General features: G+C 29.1%; 1 protein-coding gene across 2 annotated transcripts in view; it reads right to left on the bottom strand.

The window, feature by feature from the left end:
• LOC148605670 (transcription intermediary factor 1-beta-like) overlaps window positions 1-19,334 on the bottom strand; it is a 577,346-nt gene that overhangs the window by 303,345 nt on the left and 254,667 nt on the right. The window contains exons 6-7 of one of the 2 annotated variants that reach the window (XM_088548567.1): window positions 1,972-1,989; window positions 567-1,719 (exon numbers count right to left, since the gene is read on the bottom strand). The exons of the other annotated variant lie outside the window; for it this stretch is intronic. Of the exons in view, the coding sequence (XP_088404693.1) occupies window positions 1,680-1,719; window positions 1,972-1,989 (58 nt within the window). The 3' untranslated portion in view covers window positions 567-1,679. Of the gene's footprint in view, window positions 1-566; window positions 1,720-1,971; window positions 1,990-19,334 lie in introns of those variants that run through there. 2 annotated transcript variants of the gene reach the window in all.

Raw genomic sequence — 19,334 nt, 5'->3', positions numbered from 1 at the left:
ACAATTGTGAACTTTCAACGTTTTATTCTAAAGTTTTATCAGCAGTTCATATTTCATCTGATGTTTTTTTGTGCTGTTTGGGTTTAGATTTACCATAAGGCATGGAATGCGTAATAATACTAATTGAACAATTTGTTTGTGATGCTTAATAACTAAATTCAGCTTCTTCTCCTTCTAATTTTGTGACGATAATGAGATTAAATACTCTCCCCCTTTTTTTCTGGTTGTCTTGTACTGATGCCCATCAGTTGATTTGATTGTGACTGTTCGTTCATTGCAAATGTTATACAAGATCTGCCTTATGATACTGGTAAATAAAGCTGACCTTTAAACAATGTGTTTGGTAAGAGTAATCAAGGGAACCAAGGTTATAGCGGTAATCAAAAAATGTAACCCAGGGACAAAAACCAGACATGGAAAACAGACATACACAACAAAGAACATTAAATAACTAAAATCATACATACAAAGTAACAAAAGTAAAAGAGCAACTCGGACTCCACCAAAAACTGGGAGCATGAAATAACATCATATAACTCGCTTTAGTGCAACAAGTAATAAACACATCTCGTTTTGATTTTATTGAAAATTTGATTTTTCTAAATAATTGGGACAATAAAGTTAATACATATTAAAAAAATGCAACAATTTTTTTCATATTTTTATACACATATCTATATCCATTTGGATGTTTTTTTTTTGTGTCTCAGGTGCAATTGTTGTCTTATCTCTTTACGTCAAATATACAAACTTTTGTTTATATTTATCAATAAAATAAAAGATATATAGATTAAAAGTATTCACTAATACTTATATTCACTAGTTGTTAAAAAAATAAATTTGACAAAAAACAAAAAAAAAAAAAAACAACCAAAATCATACAAATCGGGTCAATACACGAACTACAACAACACAAATCTGTCATAAGTAATTTCATGTTATGTTTATTTACTATTTTAATTTGTTTTTCTTTAAATTTAATAATATTAATTGGTATAGACAAAAGGTGTCTATTTTTCAAACATTTTTTTTCTTGTACAATAAACAAAACAAATTATCTTTGAAGTATTAACACATTCGTTATTACAAAACATTAATCACTAGCTCGGTCAACAAAAACAATCTGTAACTTAATAGATTAAAAGAACATGAAACTGTCTTCTTACAGAAAAATGAGTATTCTTTTTATTTCGGATATAAAAAAATAAACAACAATGTTGTGTAATTACACCGACACAAAATATAAGGGAAAAAAATTGAAAAAAAGTATTATATATATATATTACTTATTTATATCTTTACCTGTTTCTCCAAAATCTCATATGAATAATCAACATAATACAAAGTCTTTTTTTTTCTGACCGATTAATCAATGTAAGCAAGATTGACTCCACAATGTTTAACTCAGTGTGACAATAAGTGAAATAAACTCAATGTATTTTATTTGATTGTCAATTGTAATTTCCTAAATAAAAGAAGACAGAAATATATATAATAACACGGAACGAGGTCCATTATCCCAATAACACACATCACTATTATACTACACACATATATACAATGTTTGAATCATCTGATACTATCTAGTGTCATCTGTGTTGGTAACATTTAAACATTTAAATGATCACTGATCTACTGCTTTGTTTTTCCTTTATTCTCGTATATTCTACTGCTTTGTTTTACCTTTTTTCTTGTATATAATCATGCCATGTTCTTTTCCTTAAACAAGATAAGGATCAATTATTAGCAAAATATAATACGTATCAAAACAAAGGAATGTAAATAAAAGATATTTGTTTTACTTGTCTAAAAAAAGTCTTGTTAGAGGAAATAATTCAAACAGTTCAGATCTGTTATACGTGTTCATTTCACCTAATCTTAGTTGGTCTATAACCAAATGTACTCAATAAAGCATTCATTGTATACACATAGTTCAGTAAAGCTACACATCTGTTTCGTTAACGAACTTACCCACACTTTTTACAATCCCTAAAATGGTCAATAAAACGAGATATTACATGTATATCTAATACTATGCGTATCTGGGAACAAATATGTACTGATCATTTAAGATAAATACACAACACGATATTTGAAGGTAAAAAGAAACACTACGTATAAAACTAAATTATAAACAAATAACATATCACATACGAATTATAAAAAGTACTTGCAGGGCGTTAAGATACTTGTCACTTGTACTTGTACTTGATACTTTTCGTTTCTTGTTTAATGGAAGTTTTAACAAATATACCAATAGGGAAAATACGATAAATATACCATGTATCGATAGATTAATACTTCTCCAAAAACATAAACAGGCGAAACTGACATTAAATGTTAATTAATTTTTATTACAGTGCGTAAAAATGATGATAAACGAAAATTTATAAAAAAAAAAAATGCTAAATTAGACAATTTGTCCAATAAACATATATATGTCCATTTATGTATCACTATATTCCAATATGAAGTAATAAACTAATACTGACAAATACATATTGTGTTTTGTCCAAAATCGACTAAACATGTAGAAATGTGTAAACATACGAATTTATATACATTTATAATTTTCTAAAGTTTCTATGTTAGGAAATGTGCAATTACACGGCTGCAAAAGTAAAGGGGCAATATGTTATGACTTACAATATCAACATTACAACTATTCAAAACGACGTAGTAAAAAATTATTATAATGAGACAATGACTGTTTTGTTGCATTACTTCATTTATATATTGACACATTTGTGCCCTGTCATTAAACCAATACTGCTTATAATTGAAAACATCATTTTAATCTGCGTACATAACGTTATTCAGAAAACCATGTCTTCACAAAACAAACAACGTTATATTTCTATATATGCTTAATTATATAATACTGAATGTATTCACTGCATATTGTTTTTACTGATTGTGGACACAGTTTCTTTGTCAGCATTTTTTTTTCCAATTCGTTGTTCATTTATAGGAAGAAATTACAAGAATCTTTATGATTTCACGATTATTATGGATTGAAGCATCTAAGTTCACAATTTGTTCTTTAAACACTAATTATTTGTGACTATTTGTCAGTAGCATTTCATGCCAATTAGAGATAAGGAGAAGTGCTTAATTGTTCGAGATATGTATTAAATGTGGTAAACATTAAATGTTTGTTTTATAGCACCTCCATTTCAAACACATTATTAGGAATAGTTTTTATTATTCGAACTTCAAACATTTATAAATATACGATTACTAGAAAAAAAAATATATACACTTAGTAGCACATGTCAAAATAAAATATATAATATATATCTATAAAAATATAATTTATACAGAAACGTGCGTCACTGATGAATTTATTACCATATACAAACATAAATATTGGGAAAGGGAATGAAAACCCAAGAAAACGACTTTGCTTCAGTTACGAATAAAAATATAACAACTGAGTCATTGATACTAACAACACAATATTTACAAAAAAACACCCTGTCTGGAACGAAAAAAACAAAAACAAAAAAAAAACAAGTTAAAGAAATGGCAAAATAAGTCTCAATGTGGTTCTTTGTAATATAACTCCACACATGTTTATAGGACACTGATTTATAAAATTAACTGGACGCCTTTGACAGTTTTCAATTTTTTTTAGTTTGTTTTGTTTTTTTGTGCTTTGCTTTGTTTGTTTGTTTGTTTGTTTGTTTTTCGGATAAAAATGATTAAGATAAAATATTAATATAATTAGATCGCTTATTTCAATTTTGCAGTAGATAAAAAATGCTACTCACTTGTGTTGAAATATTCAGGAAATGATGAATCGCGATGGACGCGTGACGTTTAGTGAGCTATTAAAACCTGGTTTAATCTACCTTTTATTATGAAATGCCTGTACTAAGTAAATGCCGAAGTGTTCTAATATTCCGGGTTATGTACACTTGTCCTTTTGACTACTATCTTGATTTCATCAGTTTGGTGATTGTATTATTATATAGAATAAACTTGAAGATAAATGGGCGTTTTAACTATAAAATGCATCCATATATGATATAGATAAAAAAACAATAAAATCGTTAGATCTTTTATAAAATATTACTTTGTAAACAGCTGAATACAAGCCAAACTATGAATTGAGATTAATCACCAAATATTTATCCAATTAAATGTACTGGGATATCAAACAATTCAAATTAAGTAGTAAAAGACAGATTTTCACTTGTCTCATTTTCGTCCTTATTCATGATCATAAAATAATTTGGAATGTCTCATCAAAGATAACATTATCTATATTTCAAAAAAGAGAAATAGTCATGACTTCAATCCCAGTTTCTGCTATATAGATGACGTATTATCTTTAAGCAATCCTAATTTCGGGGATTTGATACATGGCAACTACCCAAAAGAACTTGATATGAAGGATACTTCAGACACTGTGAACTCAGCCTCATATATTGACCTACACTTAGAAAACGATGGTAAAGAAAAGCTATTGACCAAACTTTACGACAAACGTGATGACTTTTCATTCAGAATTGTCAACTTTCCTTTCATCTGTGGCAACATCCCTTCAGCACCTGCGTATGGAGTGTTCGTATCACAACTCATACATTATGCCAGAGCTTGCCGAAACTACGCAGACTTTTTGTATCGCACTAGAACTCTAAGGCTTCTGGAACAGGGTTATGTTGCTACAAGATTGAAGTCATAACTACAAAAGTTCTATGGTCGTCATCATGAACTCGTGGATCGTTATGGTGTATCCATCTACACCATGAAAACTGATTTATTTAACGGGTCATAGTTTTCCTTCCCTCGTTTTTGTACCCCGGACTTGACTTTTATGAGCAACTCGGCGGGTGTGTCTATAACAACAGAGGACGCTTACCGTACCGGTGGACCTGGTCCATGCTCCCAGTTTTTAATGTCCGAGTTACTCATTTGTTTTTGTTCCCTTGTATGTATGATTTCAGTTACTTTATGTTCTTTGTTGTGTATGTCTGTTTTCCATGTCGGGTCTTTGTCCTGGATTGCGTACTTTATATTACCGCTATAATCTTGGTTCCTTTGATTACTCTCTCATTAGTAAATATGTATGCGCCAAATGAAGAACGAGAACGTAAAACACTTTTTTTTTAAAAGCATGAAATTTCATTAACGAAAACATAATAGGAAATGTGATACTAGCTTGGGATATGAACGATGCACTTGACCTAGATCGTAAAGATTGAACTAAAAAAATACGGAAATATAAACTGTTAATAGTTTTAAGACCCTGATAAAATTAAAAATCTTTTAATTATTAGTACTACTGCATACATTATTGCCTGGATATGAGTTTGATCAAGGAGACTGTAGGAAATTGCAGTAACATGTTTCGCATATTAAATGATCCTTATATTCTTATTTTAAATATTATACATTTAAAACATGTAGATGTTACACTTTCTTAGCATTTTAGTCTTCGAAAGATATCGAAACAGCTATTGGGTAACAACTGTGTGCCTTTAGAGATAATGAATATAAAAATATCAGTTAAGACACGTCCAACATAATTTAGTAAACACATTTAAAATGTCTGAGAAAAACAGTGGTTTCGTGGAATTGCACTGTTAATTTGTTTTGAAGATTCATTAAAAAAGAGTCAATGTTGGAAGAAATAAAAATAGAATTTAAATATTTGGCAATGATACGGCGAATATAATTCTTATGAGTATCTATAGTTTTCAAGACTAAAAGTTTCTGTTTAAATATTCGAGCTTTATTTATTAAATTACCGTTGAACTTGGATGTAAAATTTGTTTTTTTATCAAGTAACACTAAGTACAACAAAACTTCAGCATCCAATAATTGTATATACGTATATATTTGTGTAAAATTATTTATGTTACACAATATTTGACATAACAGTTTAAAAATCAAGGGGGTGTAGAACTACTAACATGATACTTTTATTGATTTGTTTTTAGTTATAAGAAAAACGCATACATTTACGGTAGACATGTTTGTCTTAAGTCACACACGTTATAAAAGTTCACGATACAACAAACCACAGCATAAAGAGTCAATAACATACATGTACTACTATATAGAGATGCAACAAATTTATTCACTAACTTGGAAAATAATCATATAATTAGCAGCATGGTTTAAGTGATTAAAAGGGTTGTCCACGTTGAGTGTACCTAATTGGCAACTTGGTTGAAGTGATTAAAAGGGGGTCCTCTTTGAGTGTATTTTAATATTATTTTGTCAATCAGCAGAACTAGTAAAACACCCATCCTTTTTTAACATGTGTTCATTTTGTAAAACTTTCATCAATACCTAAAACACATCTATGTTTGCGGTCATATTAATTGCATAAAACAAGGTTAAATAATGATTGTTTGTTTTGTGTAATTACGAAGACTTCACTAATCAGTATGAAACTTAATTACAACCCGGATCGATAAACAGAAGACGTAAGAAGAAAAAACAATTTATTTCATTTAATTATACAGTTATATTCTGCCTAACTATTGAACGAATGGATATATTGAGATAATGATCATAACTTTATAAAAAAGTAGATTTCATATAACTCAATGTTTTAGTCAAACATAATATTTAGTGTGGAAAGATTAAAGCTTGGATTATGCTTTACTTAGACAAATTCTTAAGTAAAATTCCAAAACACGCGGCAATAGAATGTCATTGCTTTAGCCTTTTATATATATATATATTATCTAAGGTTCTGAAAATATATTCTTTATGCTTAACATTTAAACGTTTCCTAGAAACAAAGCTGATTAAAATAAAACAAACTTGTTTTACTTCATTAATAAATATTCATTCTTGAATGTTAAAATAACTTCAGTCAAAATGGTGCAAATTTATCATACCCAGAATATCATAAGTGCTATAAATCATAGTTTGAAATAAGTTTTTATTCGACCATTTCTTATTATTGGTCAATATGAATTAACTCATGTTACATTTATAAAAAATAAAGGACAGACAGTACTATTTGCGCATTCATCATTATGCACTTAAACATGTACAAATATCCTTAAAAGTCCTAGATATCAACCATTTGTTGTTCTACTGTGTGGTTCCAGTTCAAATACCCGTAATTATTTAAACAGTGTGTTTTATCTTAAAGCTGTGAATATTTATTATTCCATTTGTGTTTATTCTTAACGGTCAAACATGGGATAAATTAATGACACTTTTTTGGGTTATTTTCATTATGAAAAAAATGATTAAAGATTTATATTTTATTTATAATACTTTAGTAATATCCGAAACATAACGAAAAGGAAGAGAATACAACCTATCGCCGTTGTAAATTAAATCATGTATGGTTGCTTTTTATGATTCATTTTCCATCAAATGATACATGTGAAATGCACCTTACATAGATTACATTCATTTAAATCAGGTGCAAAATAAATAAGTAAATAAAAATTGAACGTATGTTTAAAATAACAATTTTCTTCTAGACATGCAATTACTTAGCACATATTTAAGTAAATATAAGTTATAAAAGTTCACGATACAACAAACCACAGCATAAAGAGTCAATAACATACATGTACTACTATATAGAGATGCAACAAATTTATTCACTAACTTGGAAAATAATCATATAATTAGCAGCATGGTTTAAGTGATTAAAAGGGTTGTCCACGTTGAGTGTACCTAATTGGCAACTTGGTTGAAGTGATTAAAAGGGGGTCCTCTTTGAGTGTATTTTAATATTATTTTGTCAATCAGCAGAACTAGTAAAACACCCATCCTTTTTTAACATGTGTTCATTTTGTAAAACTTTCATCAATACCTAAAACACATCTATGTTTGCGGTCATATTAATTGCATAAAACAAGGTTAAATAATGATTGTTTGTTTTGTGTAATTACGAAGACTTCACTAATCAGTATGAAACTTAATTACAACCCGGATCGATAAACAGAAGACGTAAGAAGAAAAAACAATTTATTTCATTTAATTATACAGGTATATTCTGCCTAACTATTGAACGAATGGATATATTGAGATAATGATCATAACTTTATAAAAAAGTAGATTTCATATAACTCAATGTTTTAGTCAAACATAATATTTAGTGTGGAAAGATTAAAGCTTGGATTATGCTTTACTTAGACAAATTCTTAAGTAAAATTCCAAAACACGCGGCAATAGAATGTCATTGCTTTAGCCTTTTATATATATATATATTATCTAAGGTTCTGAAAATATATTCTTTATGCTTAACATTTAAACGTTTCCTAGAAACAAAGCTGATTAAAATAAAACAAACTTGTTTTACTTCATTAATAAATATTCATTCTTGAATGTTAAAATAACTTCAGTCAAAATGGTGCAAATTTATCATACCCAGAATATCATAAGTGCTATAAATCATAGTTTGAAATAAGTTTTTATTCGACCATTTCTTATTATTGGTCAATATGAATTAACTCATGTTACATTTATAAAAAATAAAGGACAGACAGTACTATTTGCGCATTCATCATTATGCACTTAAACATGTACAAATATCCTTAAAAGTCCTAGATATCAACCATTTGTTGTTCTACTGTGTGGTTCCAGTTCAAATACCCGTAATTATTTAAACAGTGTGTTTTATCTTAAAGCTGTGAATATTTATTATTCCATTTGTGTTTATTCTTAACGGTCAAACATGGGATAAATTAATGACACTTTTTTTGGGTTATTTTCATTATGAAAAAAATGATTAAAGATTTATATTTTATTTATAATACTTTAGTAATATCCGAAACATAACGAAAAGGAAGAAAATACAACCTATCGCCGTTGTAAAATAAATCATGTATGGTTGCTTTTTATGATTCATTTTCCATCAAATGATACATGTGAAATGCACCTTACATAGATTACATTCATTTAAATCAGGTGCAAAATAAATAAGTAAATAAAAATTGAACGTATGTTTAAAATAACAATTTTCTTCTAGACATGCAATTACTTAGCACATATTTAAGTAAATATAAGTTGGAATGGATTCATTTTGTAAGCACATATTTCTAAAATTATAATTTTCGTCTAACATGCAATTACTTAATATACATTTCTTCGATAAAACAAACCCATTAAAATCATTCATGAAAGTATGCTTGAAAATAAAATAATTTTATAATATAATATCAAAACTTACCCGAGAAATCTGAAAAAAAACAAAAGGTAAAGATATTGTAAGATTTGTGTTGAGATAAACATTGAATAAACAGTTCTTAACAAAACATAATTATATCAAAATTTTACTCATTAAACTTTAATTAATACTCATGTAATCAGCAAATGACATAAAAAAATATTTGCATTTATGTCAAATGAATAAACAACAATTTAAAGGATAAATGATCACCATTTTTAATTTAACTAAAACATACAGAATAAAATCAAATCTGTAGCGGCATTACTGCTAATGAAAAGAATGACATTAAAAACAGTTGTGCACCGAACTAAGGTATGATTCTGTGTAACGTGTTGTGAACTCAGTAGTAATCTTATAAAGGTGGTAATGTCTATCAACATTATTTGAAGCTATTATACTATTTTGTCCCTGTTTAAACCTTGCTAAACACAAACCGATCCATTTGATTCTTTACGCACATTATCAATGACTCTATATCACATTCAATATAGACACATTTGATAACGGTTAACTCATTTTAATCTACTGACATCATTTTAGCTGCTCAAGAGAGTAGTTTGGTAGACACTTTTTTTTCTATTTCTTGTGTGAGTTAACGGAATTCCAAGACAGATATCGAACACTTCGTATATTAAAATGATGTGTATCATTGGAGTCTGTTTAGAGAAACATATTTTTTTCAATTATAAGTTTAAATCCCATTTTTCCCTACGAATAGCCATCAATAAAACCAATGGACTCATTCCAATTTACTTCACTAAAATTGAATAAACACTTCTCTTAATTAACCTTTAAGATATCTAACTTTGGTTAAGTAATGATGTATAAGTTTTAACCGATCCATTGTTATAATTTAAAAGGGGAAATATCAAACATTAATTTGCAATATCTTCTTGAAGGATGTAACAAATAGTCCGATATTAACTAATATGAAAAAAAATATAAATAAATAAACGCTGCATCTTTTATATGTCATCTTTTTATCTAAATTGGTAAATTGAACTTCTATCTTGAGCCCGAATCATTCCTAAACAATGCGTATTTGTGTCAAACCGGTGTATAATATTCATTTATATCTTGTTATCAGTGCAACACTCTACTGAAATGCCGGTGCAACTATCTCAGATAGGCAAAAAGAAATACAAAAAAAAAAACGCCAAATAGTTGATCATAAATATCGCCCGATAACTTTTCTGCAAAGACGACGTTGATGACATCACATTCACGGAAAACCCCGTGAAGGTTTGAGGGAAGAATTTCGTAAATGATGCATATAAATGCGACCGACTAATTTTATGGAAAAAAATGAAAAAGCCAAACATCCTACTCAAATCATAGAGAAAAGAATCCAGTCAATAATTAGTAACATATTAATAGTTGAAAGGTTGGTTTTAACACAATTTTCCTATTTAGCGAACGTTAGTATAATTTTAGATAATTCACTAAACAATTTAGAAAGGAAAATTTCCTAAAAAAATGAACAGCAAAATTGAACGAATTAAAAGACAAGTCATTGCATACAGATATAGTGAAGAAGGGTTCAACAAGACGGACATCAATAATTACTGAAATAGAATTGAACTGAAAAGATAATCCCAGATTTCTGTACCGATATAATTAAAAATTGGCTAAAATAACTGGTCTTAACCTTAAAAAAAACAAACAAAATTTAAAGAAGTAATAGACAATTGATGTTGTCCAACAAGCAAATTACTTATTAACATAAAAAACAAACAAACAAACCTTATATATATATATATTAGGTACATTGAAAGGTTATCGAAAATGAATGTAGGAAATTTAAACTGTTAAGGAGGGTAAAACAAAGTTGTGGTGACCGTCTTTAAAAAGAACGAGGAGCCAAGAAAAACATAAGCCAATAAAAGTGAAAACGTTCTTAGAAACGGAATGAAACAAGACAATTTTATTATATAAATACCTAATAAAAAAACAAAAAAAACAAAAAACAAAAAACAAAAAAAAAAAAAAGCTAAAAATATTGATGTCAAAAATTGGAAAAGGGAATTATTTTAGTTATTTTGAACTAGATAATAGTTTTACTTTTATACACAGCATAAAGTGCAATGTACGGGGAAATTAATCAGACCAACAACAGAAAACCTGCATTAATTGCTGGTCAGTCAATTTATTTTGATAAAATACATAATATTATTTACCACGATAGAGAAATTCCATTGAAACATCTAGTTATAATATAACATATATATAATAAATGATAATAACTAAAAGGCCATATATTCAGTATTATAGGTTTCACTATATTATTATAAATCAAGTCCGATAGCAAAAACAAATTGATATTCTAAAAGCACAAAAAACATAACACTGAGTGGAAAGTTTAAAGCTTTGAATTACATCATTTTTAATCAGATTCTTATACAATATTTTTTATCATATCGTCTAATCAATAATCACCATTTTATGGGGTAATTGTTCACAATTATGAATATAAGTAAAAACAAGCACTATCTTTAAAAAAAGATAGCCGACGCTGTACAATTATGTTCTTTTTTACTTCTAAAATTCTACATTTCTTGTAACAAAATAACACATCACAAGCAATTTTTAAGGTTCCAATAAAGTTTTTTCCCATCGCCAATCCAAAATTTCAATACAGAGTTTTTGAACGCCACTAAGTTATCATTATTTGGCCAATCGAAAAGAAGAACTGCGATCAGGTGACTTGCGTTTCCATAGAAGAGCGTCCTAATGGTCAAAGAGTAAACAAGCGAAGGTATACCGACTGCGTCAGAAAAAATAGAGAATAAAATTTAAAAAAATAGCCTTATTACTGCTAAGAGAATAACGTTAAAAACAGATGTACTACGAACTAAAGTATGATTTTGCGTAACGTGTTGTGAAATATTGAACTATTTCGTAACCTCATAAAGAAGCTGATATCTATCAACATTCCATTAAAACTATTTTACCATTTTGTTCATATATAAACTTTGGTAAACACCAATCGATCCATTTATCAATGGATAAATCGCACGTTATCAATGACTCTATAGCACGTTCAATATAGACAAATTGGATAACGGTTAACTCATTTTAATATACTGACATCATTGCAGTTTGTCAAGAGAGTAATTTTATATAGAATTATGAATATATTTTGTGTTAGTCAGCTCAAAGCCTGGAAGGATATTGGACAATTCGTATTTTGTGAATCATTGGAGTGTGCTTAGAAGTATATACATTTTTCAGTTATAAGTAACATAAATTACTTGATGGTCAATCGCGCTTAATGTTTATGAAATTTTAATCATGAAAAGAATTGTTTAAATACATTGTTAAATGTTTTTTTTAAAGATCTTGTGGAGACAATCAGTTCAAGACTATTATCAGAATATAAAGCATTAAAACCTATGATTTTTCAACACTGTTTACTTCTATTCCCCATACTCAGTTAAAATTCCGACCTGAAAACATAATACATCGTCGTTTTTTTTTTTTTTTTTTGTTTTAAAAAGAAAAAGATGGTACACCTAGATACAAATATATGGTTCTTGTCTTTTGTTCAAAAAAAAAAAAAAAAAAAAAGAAAAAAAAACACACTTCCTTGAAATCAACAGTAAATTAAATGCGAATGTAGAGTGCATGGTTTCACATTTCTGTGGTATTAACAGCTTGTAAAATATGGAACGCGTAAATTCCTTAAAATACGCTGTTAATCGGTTATAGCAAAATGCGTAACAGAGGAAGACCAGACTGCAGTACGGTTCATTGCTAAAAATGTTCATATTCAAAGCAACATAGAAAACCTCTTTTCTCATTAGTGTCATTATAGAGGATGGACTTGAAATATGTGATTACATATATATTTTAAAAATTGGTTAAAATGAATTGCAAATTTCATGATTATTTGATGTCGTATATAGGCAGTTAAACTGATCTAGCTAACAATGCTCCGACTTTTGCAAGATAAATGTTTACTCAATATTATGAATATCAATGCAGTTGTTTCAAATGGCAAGAAATGCATCATATTAAGGTAGATAACCAAATCCATGTGTTAACGTTGCAAGGTTTGATGAAGCAAACTTTTTAATTAATAGAAAATGGTCGAAATATACTTCAAAGTCCCGGCCATTTGATTTTTCGTACAATTAATTATGCTTTTTTCTGCACTAAACTTTGTGTATTTTTTTCAGAAATATTTGCAAAAAATATAGCGGTACTATAGCGGTACTAAAGAGGTACTATAGCGGTACTATAGTGGTAGTGTAGCGGTACTATAGCGGTACTAAAGAGGTACTATAGAGGTACTATAGCGGTACTATAGCGGTACTAAAGAGGTACAGTAGTGGTAGTATAGCGGTACTATAGCGGTACTATAGTGGTAGTGTAGCGGTACTATAGCGGTACTAAAGAGGTACTATAGAGGTACTATAGTGGTAGTGTAGCGGTACTATAGCGGTACTAAAGAGGTACTATAGAGGTACTATAGCGGTACTATAGCGGTACTAAAGAGGTACAGTAGTGGTAGTATAGCGGTACTATAGCGGTACTATAGTGGTAGTGTAGCGGTACTATAGCGGTACTAAAGAGGTACTATAGAGGTACTTTAGCGGTACTTTAGCTGTACTATAGCGGTACAGTAGTGGTACTATAGCTGTACTATAGCGGTACTATAGCTGTAATATAGCTGTACTATAGTGGTACTATAGCGGTTCTACTTCTTGCTTGAAATAAAGCCGTTTGATTTTGATTACAGGTGGGTCACTACTTTTTACTTGTTACGTGTAATACTTTGTGTTTAGTTATAAGAGAAGGATTAACGTTTCCGGTATATTTGTAGGTTTTCCATGATAATCGTTATTCCACATCACGGTATCACCAACAGCATGAAGAGACAAGAACATATTACTCTATATAAATGCAAAGTATTCATACTTCGGTAAATCAGTATTATTTATAAATTAATGAAGTACTCTCTGTCAAAATAAAATATATTTGACTGTATCGATATGAAAAGGGAGAGTAAAATATGATTCTGCGTAAACTGTTGTCGAACATTGAACACATTCGTTACCTCATAAAGGCGCTAATATTTGTCAACATCATTGCAGCTGGTCAATGGAGTAATTCATAGAGAATTATGTATATATTTGGTATTAGACAACTTACAGCCTGTAAGGGTATCGGACACTTCGTATTTATGAATCATTGGAGTCTGCTTATTTTAAGTAGCATACATTACTTGATGGTCAATCGCTTTTAGTGTTTATGAAATTTTAATCGTGATAAGAATTGTTAAAATACGTTGTTAAATAATATTTTGAACATCTTCAAAATACTCTGAAATATGTTTAGACAATATCGATGAAGTATAAACACTTTACAAGTATTAATACACTAAATTTTGAAAGATTTTGTTATCTAGATATAATAGTAAACAAAAGAAAATGGATACACAAGTTTGATGAATAATCATTGTTATATATTGGTTAATGAACATAATACACAATACTAGGTATGATGAAATGAACTATTATATAAAGATTTCTCTAATGGCCTTCAGCGTACAATGAAACAAAATGTAGGTGTACCTCCGGATGCTTGATACTAATATTAAATTGTAATTAATAATAAGAGAAAGGTTCACTTTACAATTTCGCAACACAAAGTGACATAATCTATCTTTGAATACGAAGCAGTAAAAATTACTTTCTGACTACAAACCAGTAATGTCGCTTTTCCAATGCTAAGTACACTAAGTTCAATGTGTTATGGATCTGTTACCTGAAGTTTAACCCGAGGAAGACTATGTAACACCTAAAATCTGCATGTTTACACTAAAAGCCCTGAAAATATTATTTGGGGTTTACTACCTTGCATTGTAACACTGACTCCTAGAAGACAATGATTAAAAATGGCATGGGAAATCCCCTCTATTTCATAAAAAAATGGTCTTCATGCAGTGCTCATACAAAATATTTAATTCACTAAGTTGCAGTGACCATTTTATGTAGTAATGAAATAAATATAATTCCTGCAAAACACAAGCTCACGTGTATTGATCTCATGTGCACTTTTTTCCACAGCAACATAACACAAGTGCACTTAACCTAGTGTAGGACTATATTGAAGTACGTTCTAAAACCTCATCGGTAGAATTAGTGGTATGTAACGTAAAGGGATCAGTTCGCTATATCCTTTGTATCAATATTTATTCAATATAACATTAGTTTGGAAATCAAATCGCTATCTTCTAATTGAAGAAAAATGACATCAAGTGGTGAAAATGTTTATACTGAGACATAATATATCTACAAGTACAAAGCAAACACAGAAATAAACACAAAAACAAACAAAAACAAGTTAACAAATATATTTCGTTGTAAAACAAGATCAAGGCCATAAATACAATGCATGTTTGTAACAACACACATTTTCGTGTCGGCTAATTATATGACTGAAATGTAGCAAAATATGACCTTTGATTTCTAAGTTTGTTTGTTTTTTTTTTTTTTTTGTTTTTTTTTTTGTTTTTGTTTTTGTTTGTTTTTGTTTTGTTTTGTTTTGTTTTGTTTTTTTTTAGGGGGGGGTTCTTTTGAATTCATCAGAAGTTACTGTTTTAATCTACTTATTAAAATGATTACGAGGATTCATCAAGTGTGTCGTTGAAAAATTGTAAAGATTCTCATTTTCTTGAAAATGTTGATAGTGACCATTTTTCCCTTCAAATTTGTCAAAATAAAAAAAAGAAATTAAAAGTAATACATATAGAAAAAAAAATTGTGCATTGACATGCTGTTTACTTTTGTTAGTTAAGACATATCTATGGATTCATTTTCTTTACTGTTTGGAATTAATATAAATTATAGGTGTATTATTATCACAACTATCTCAACTATGAATTTATAATATATGAGTTATTTGGATCTTAACCAATAAAGCAAGAGAAATTGAAATAGTATAACTTGTTTGTAAAAGAAAAATCTAAATTATATGTTTATATCAATAAAAGATATGGTACACAGTAAAATATAATGGGAACAGAACATCGTTTGATTGGCAAAATGTAACTATAGGACAACTGTTGGATACAATACAAATTATCATGACTACATACATGAATTAAAGACAAAAAAACACGTCCTTGGACCAATGTAAATTAAATGCAAATGTAGATTGCATGGTTCCCTGCTTCTGTGGCATTAACAGCTTGTATCGAACCCGTAAATACCTCAAGATAAGCTGTTAATCGCTTATAACAAGATGAAGACGTGATGAAAATACAGGTGGGGCACTACTTTACTTGTAACGTGTAATGCTTTGTGTTAAGTTATAAGAGAAGGATTAACGTTTACAGTCTATATGTAAGTTTTCCATGATAATCCTTATTTCACATCACGGTATCACCAACAGCATGAAGAGACAAGAACATATTACTGAATATAGATGCAAAATATTCATACTTGGGTAAATTGGTATTTTTTTTCAGAAATTGATGAAGTACTCTCTGTCAAAATAAAATATATGTGACTCTATCGCTATCAGAAGCTAGAGTACCTGATAAAAATGTACGTCTTAGGTCATCTTGACCTAAATAACATCCAAAACACAAAGTGAACAGAATTAAAAATATAAGTTCCTACTGACTAAATATAAGAGAGGTAAATGCTTCTTCTTATGAGTGGATTGAACATTACAGAGGGAATAACATCATTAACTAAATCGTGTGTAGAGTAAATTAATAAATAAAACAGACAATAAACTCCTAAAACTTATTTGAACTGTGCAGCAAATAGCTAACTAGAAACTCTGTTTCACCCAGCAAGTGAAAATAAATATTACGAAGCAAAAAAAGAATCAACATCAACGTAAATATGTTGTAGTTCAATCCTTAATCATAGGAGGAATAAGACAGGTGTGTTTATCTAATTAAACAAATACAACTCATTTCGAAAGGCATTGGTATTGAGTTTTATGAAATATGAAAAAAAAAACAAATTTGAAATACATATGTTAATTACGATTAAGTACAAAACTAATAGGAACGATAATTTATATTTGTAGATAAAAGAAAATCCATATGTTTTGTATAAATCTTGTTCAGTGAGTTCATTATTGAGCGCAAGCAACACATGCAATATAAAGAAGAAATATATATAAAGTATATAAATAGATAGAAAATTGTTTTTTTTAATTTGTACAGCAGATAAGATTTAGACTCTTTTTTCATTTTACTTTGAAATTTCCCGCGATTTTTTCAGGACTCATTGCCCAATTCCATTTTTAAATATGGTAACGTGGTATGACCTGGATATGTAAATGTAAAAGAAAGAAATAGTATATTTTTGTTTTAAAGTTATATTAATTATTGTTACATGCAGTTTAATCGTCCAGGTTGAAATATTATATTTTTTTTCTCTTTTTTCATGACCTCTTAATTTCTATATGGAAACACAAATACACAAGTATATCACACACATATCATCTTTTATTGCATTTCGGCTTATTTGATATTCTCTAAAACACTTATTAGGATTCGAAAATACCAATGTTTTATTTGCACACAATGAGCAGAAATTATTTATATACTATAAAAAACACTGTATGCCAATTTCAAAAAAAATGTCAAAATGGTGTACAATTTTAGATATACGTCAAAGGTTGTTGGTTTGTCTTTTCTAACTTTCGTCAAGATAGGTTGAACATGCCTTTTCAACTTTCCTCAATTTTAATTGTGACGTTTTATGCATTGCTCTCCCGAAACAACTGGTGACTTGATAGACGGACGAACGCTTAAATGCATGATATTGCAGATGCCGAATGTCAAGCGGCCAACTATTCCTGTGGATTCATAATTTTCGCGGTTTTTGTGCTGTATTTGCTTTCGCGCAGGTTTTAATTCCTGATCATTCCTTGGATTATTTTTGTATGTGCTTTAAAGACAATATTCACTTCCGTTTAATTAAGCTTGATAAACATGTCAATAGTTTGTGCTAATCGACGTTTTGACTTATCAATTAGTTCTAAAACTACTAAATTCATCACCAAATAGACAATCCTATTTTATTTATTTTTTTATATAATAGCATTTTGTGTTAATGCAGCTGTCATGATATTTTGGTTTAAGTTGAACACAACGCTATTGTTTTTTTATTTGAAGACAACATTTCTTTTAATATGATTACCATGGCAAAATGCATACTATGAATTTTTGGATATCTTTTAAACATTTAAATAATATTTCATTCCCATCAAGTTGAACAAAAAAAGTTAACATATACTAATATCATCAGATTATAATATCTGAGTTAATGGCTACAATGGAAACAAGTCAATTGAAGACAGCAAAAGTTACCTTCTGGTGGATGAGTTAAAAACCAGAAGTTGGATTCTGTGGGAAGGGGTTTGCACATATACTATTTTCTGTTATTTTGATATCAAATGTAAGTTTTTGCCAATATTAGACAAAATGGGGAACAAACAAGATTTATGCTAATAATTATAACTGCCTTATAATAATAATTAAAATTATGGCCCCTTTAAGTAGGTCTTGTATTCATGTATTCACGTGTGTGTGTGGGTGTGTGTGTGTGTGTGTCTGGGGGGGGGGGGTATTTAAAAGTCACTATCAAATTCTGATTCTAACTTTTTTTTTCTTTTTGTATGGAGCAAAAATACCTCAATTTTGGCATATTGTTCATTACCTTCAAATACCTATGATGATACCTTGTGTTGCTTTATAAAGCAAATGCTCAAGAAAGTTCAAATCGTGCGTGTATAATCATGCAATGTCTCAAACATATTACATTTACACCAAATGCATAGTCGCTGCATACTTGGCGTACTCTATATATTCACACGTATCTGTCACATGTCAACATATCCGAGGTCGCCAGGCGCGTGTTTCAATATCGCCGCCACGTGCACAATTATATGTTTAAGAAAATACATTAGTGTATGTTGGAATGGATTCTTTTTGTAAGCACATATTTCTAAAATTACAATTTTCGTCTAACATGCAATAACTTAATATACATTTCTTTGATAAAACAAACCCATTAAAATCATTCATGAAAGTATGCTTGAAAATAAAATAATTTTATAATATAATATCAAAACTTACCCGAGAAATCTGAAAAAAAACAAAAGGTAAAGATATTGTAAGATTTGTGTTGAGATAAACATTGAATAA

The sequence above is a fragment of the Perna viridis genome, chromosome 10 (assembly GCF_037379345.1).
Source record: "Perna viridis isolate PV_CMFRI_1.1 ecotype Kerala chromosome 10, ASM3737934v1, whole genome shotgun sequence".
NCBI classification, from domain to species: domain Eukaryota; kingdom Metazoa; phylum Mollusca; class Bivalvia; order Mytilida; family Mytilidae; genus Perna; species Perna viridis.
The sequence above is the reverse complement of the archived record's forward strand: the minus strand, read 5'-3'. Positions and strand labels throughout refer to the sequence as shown.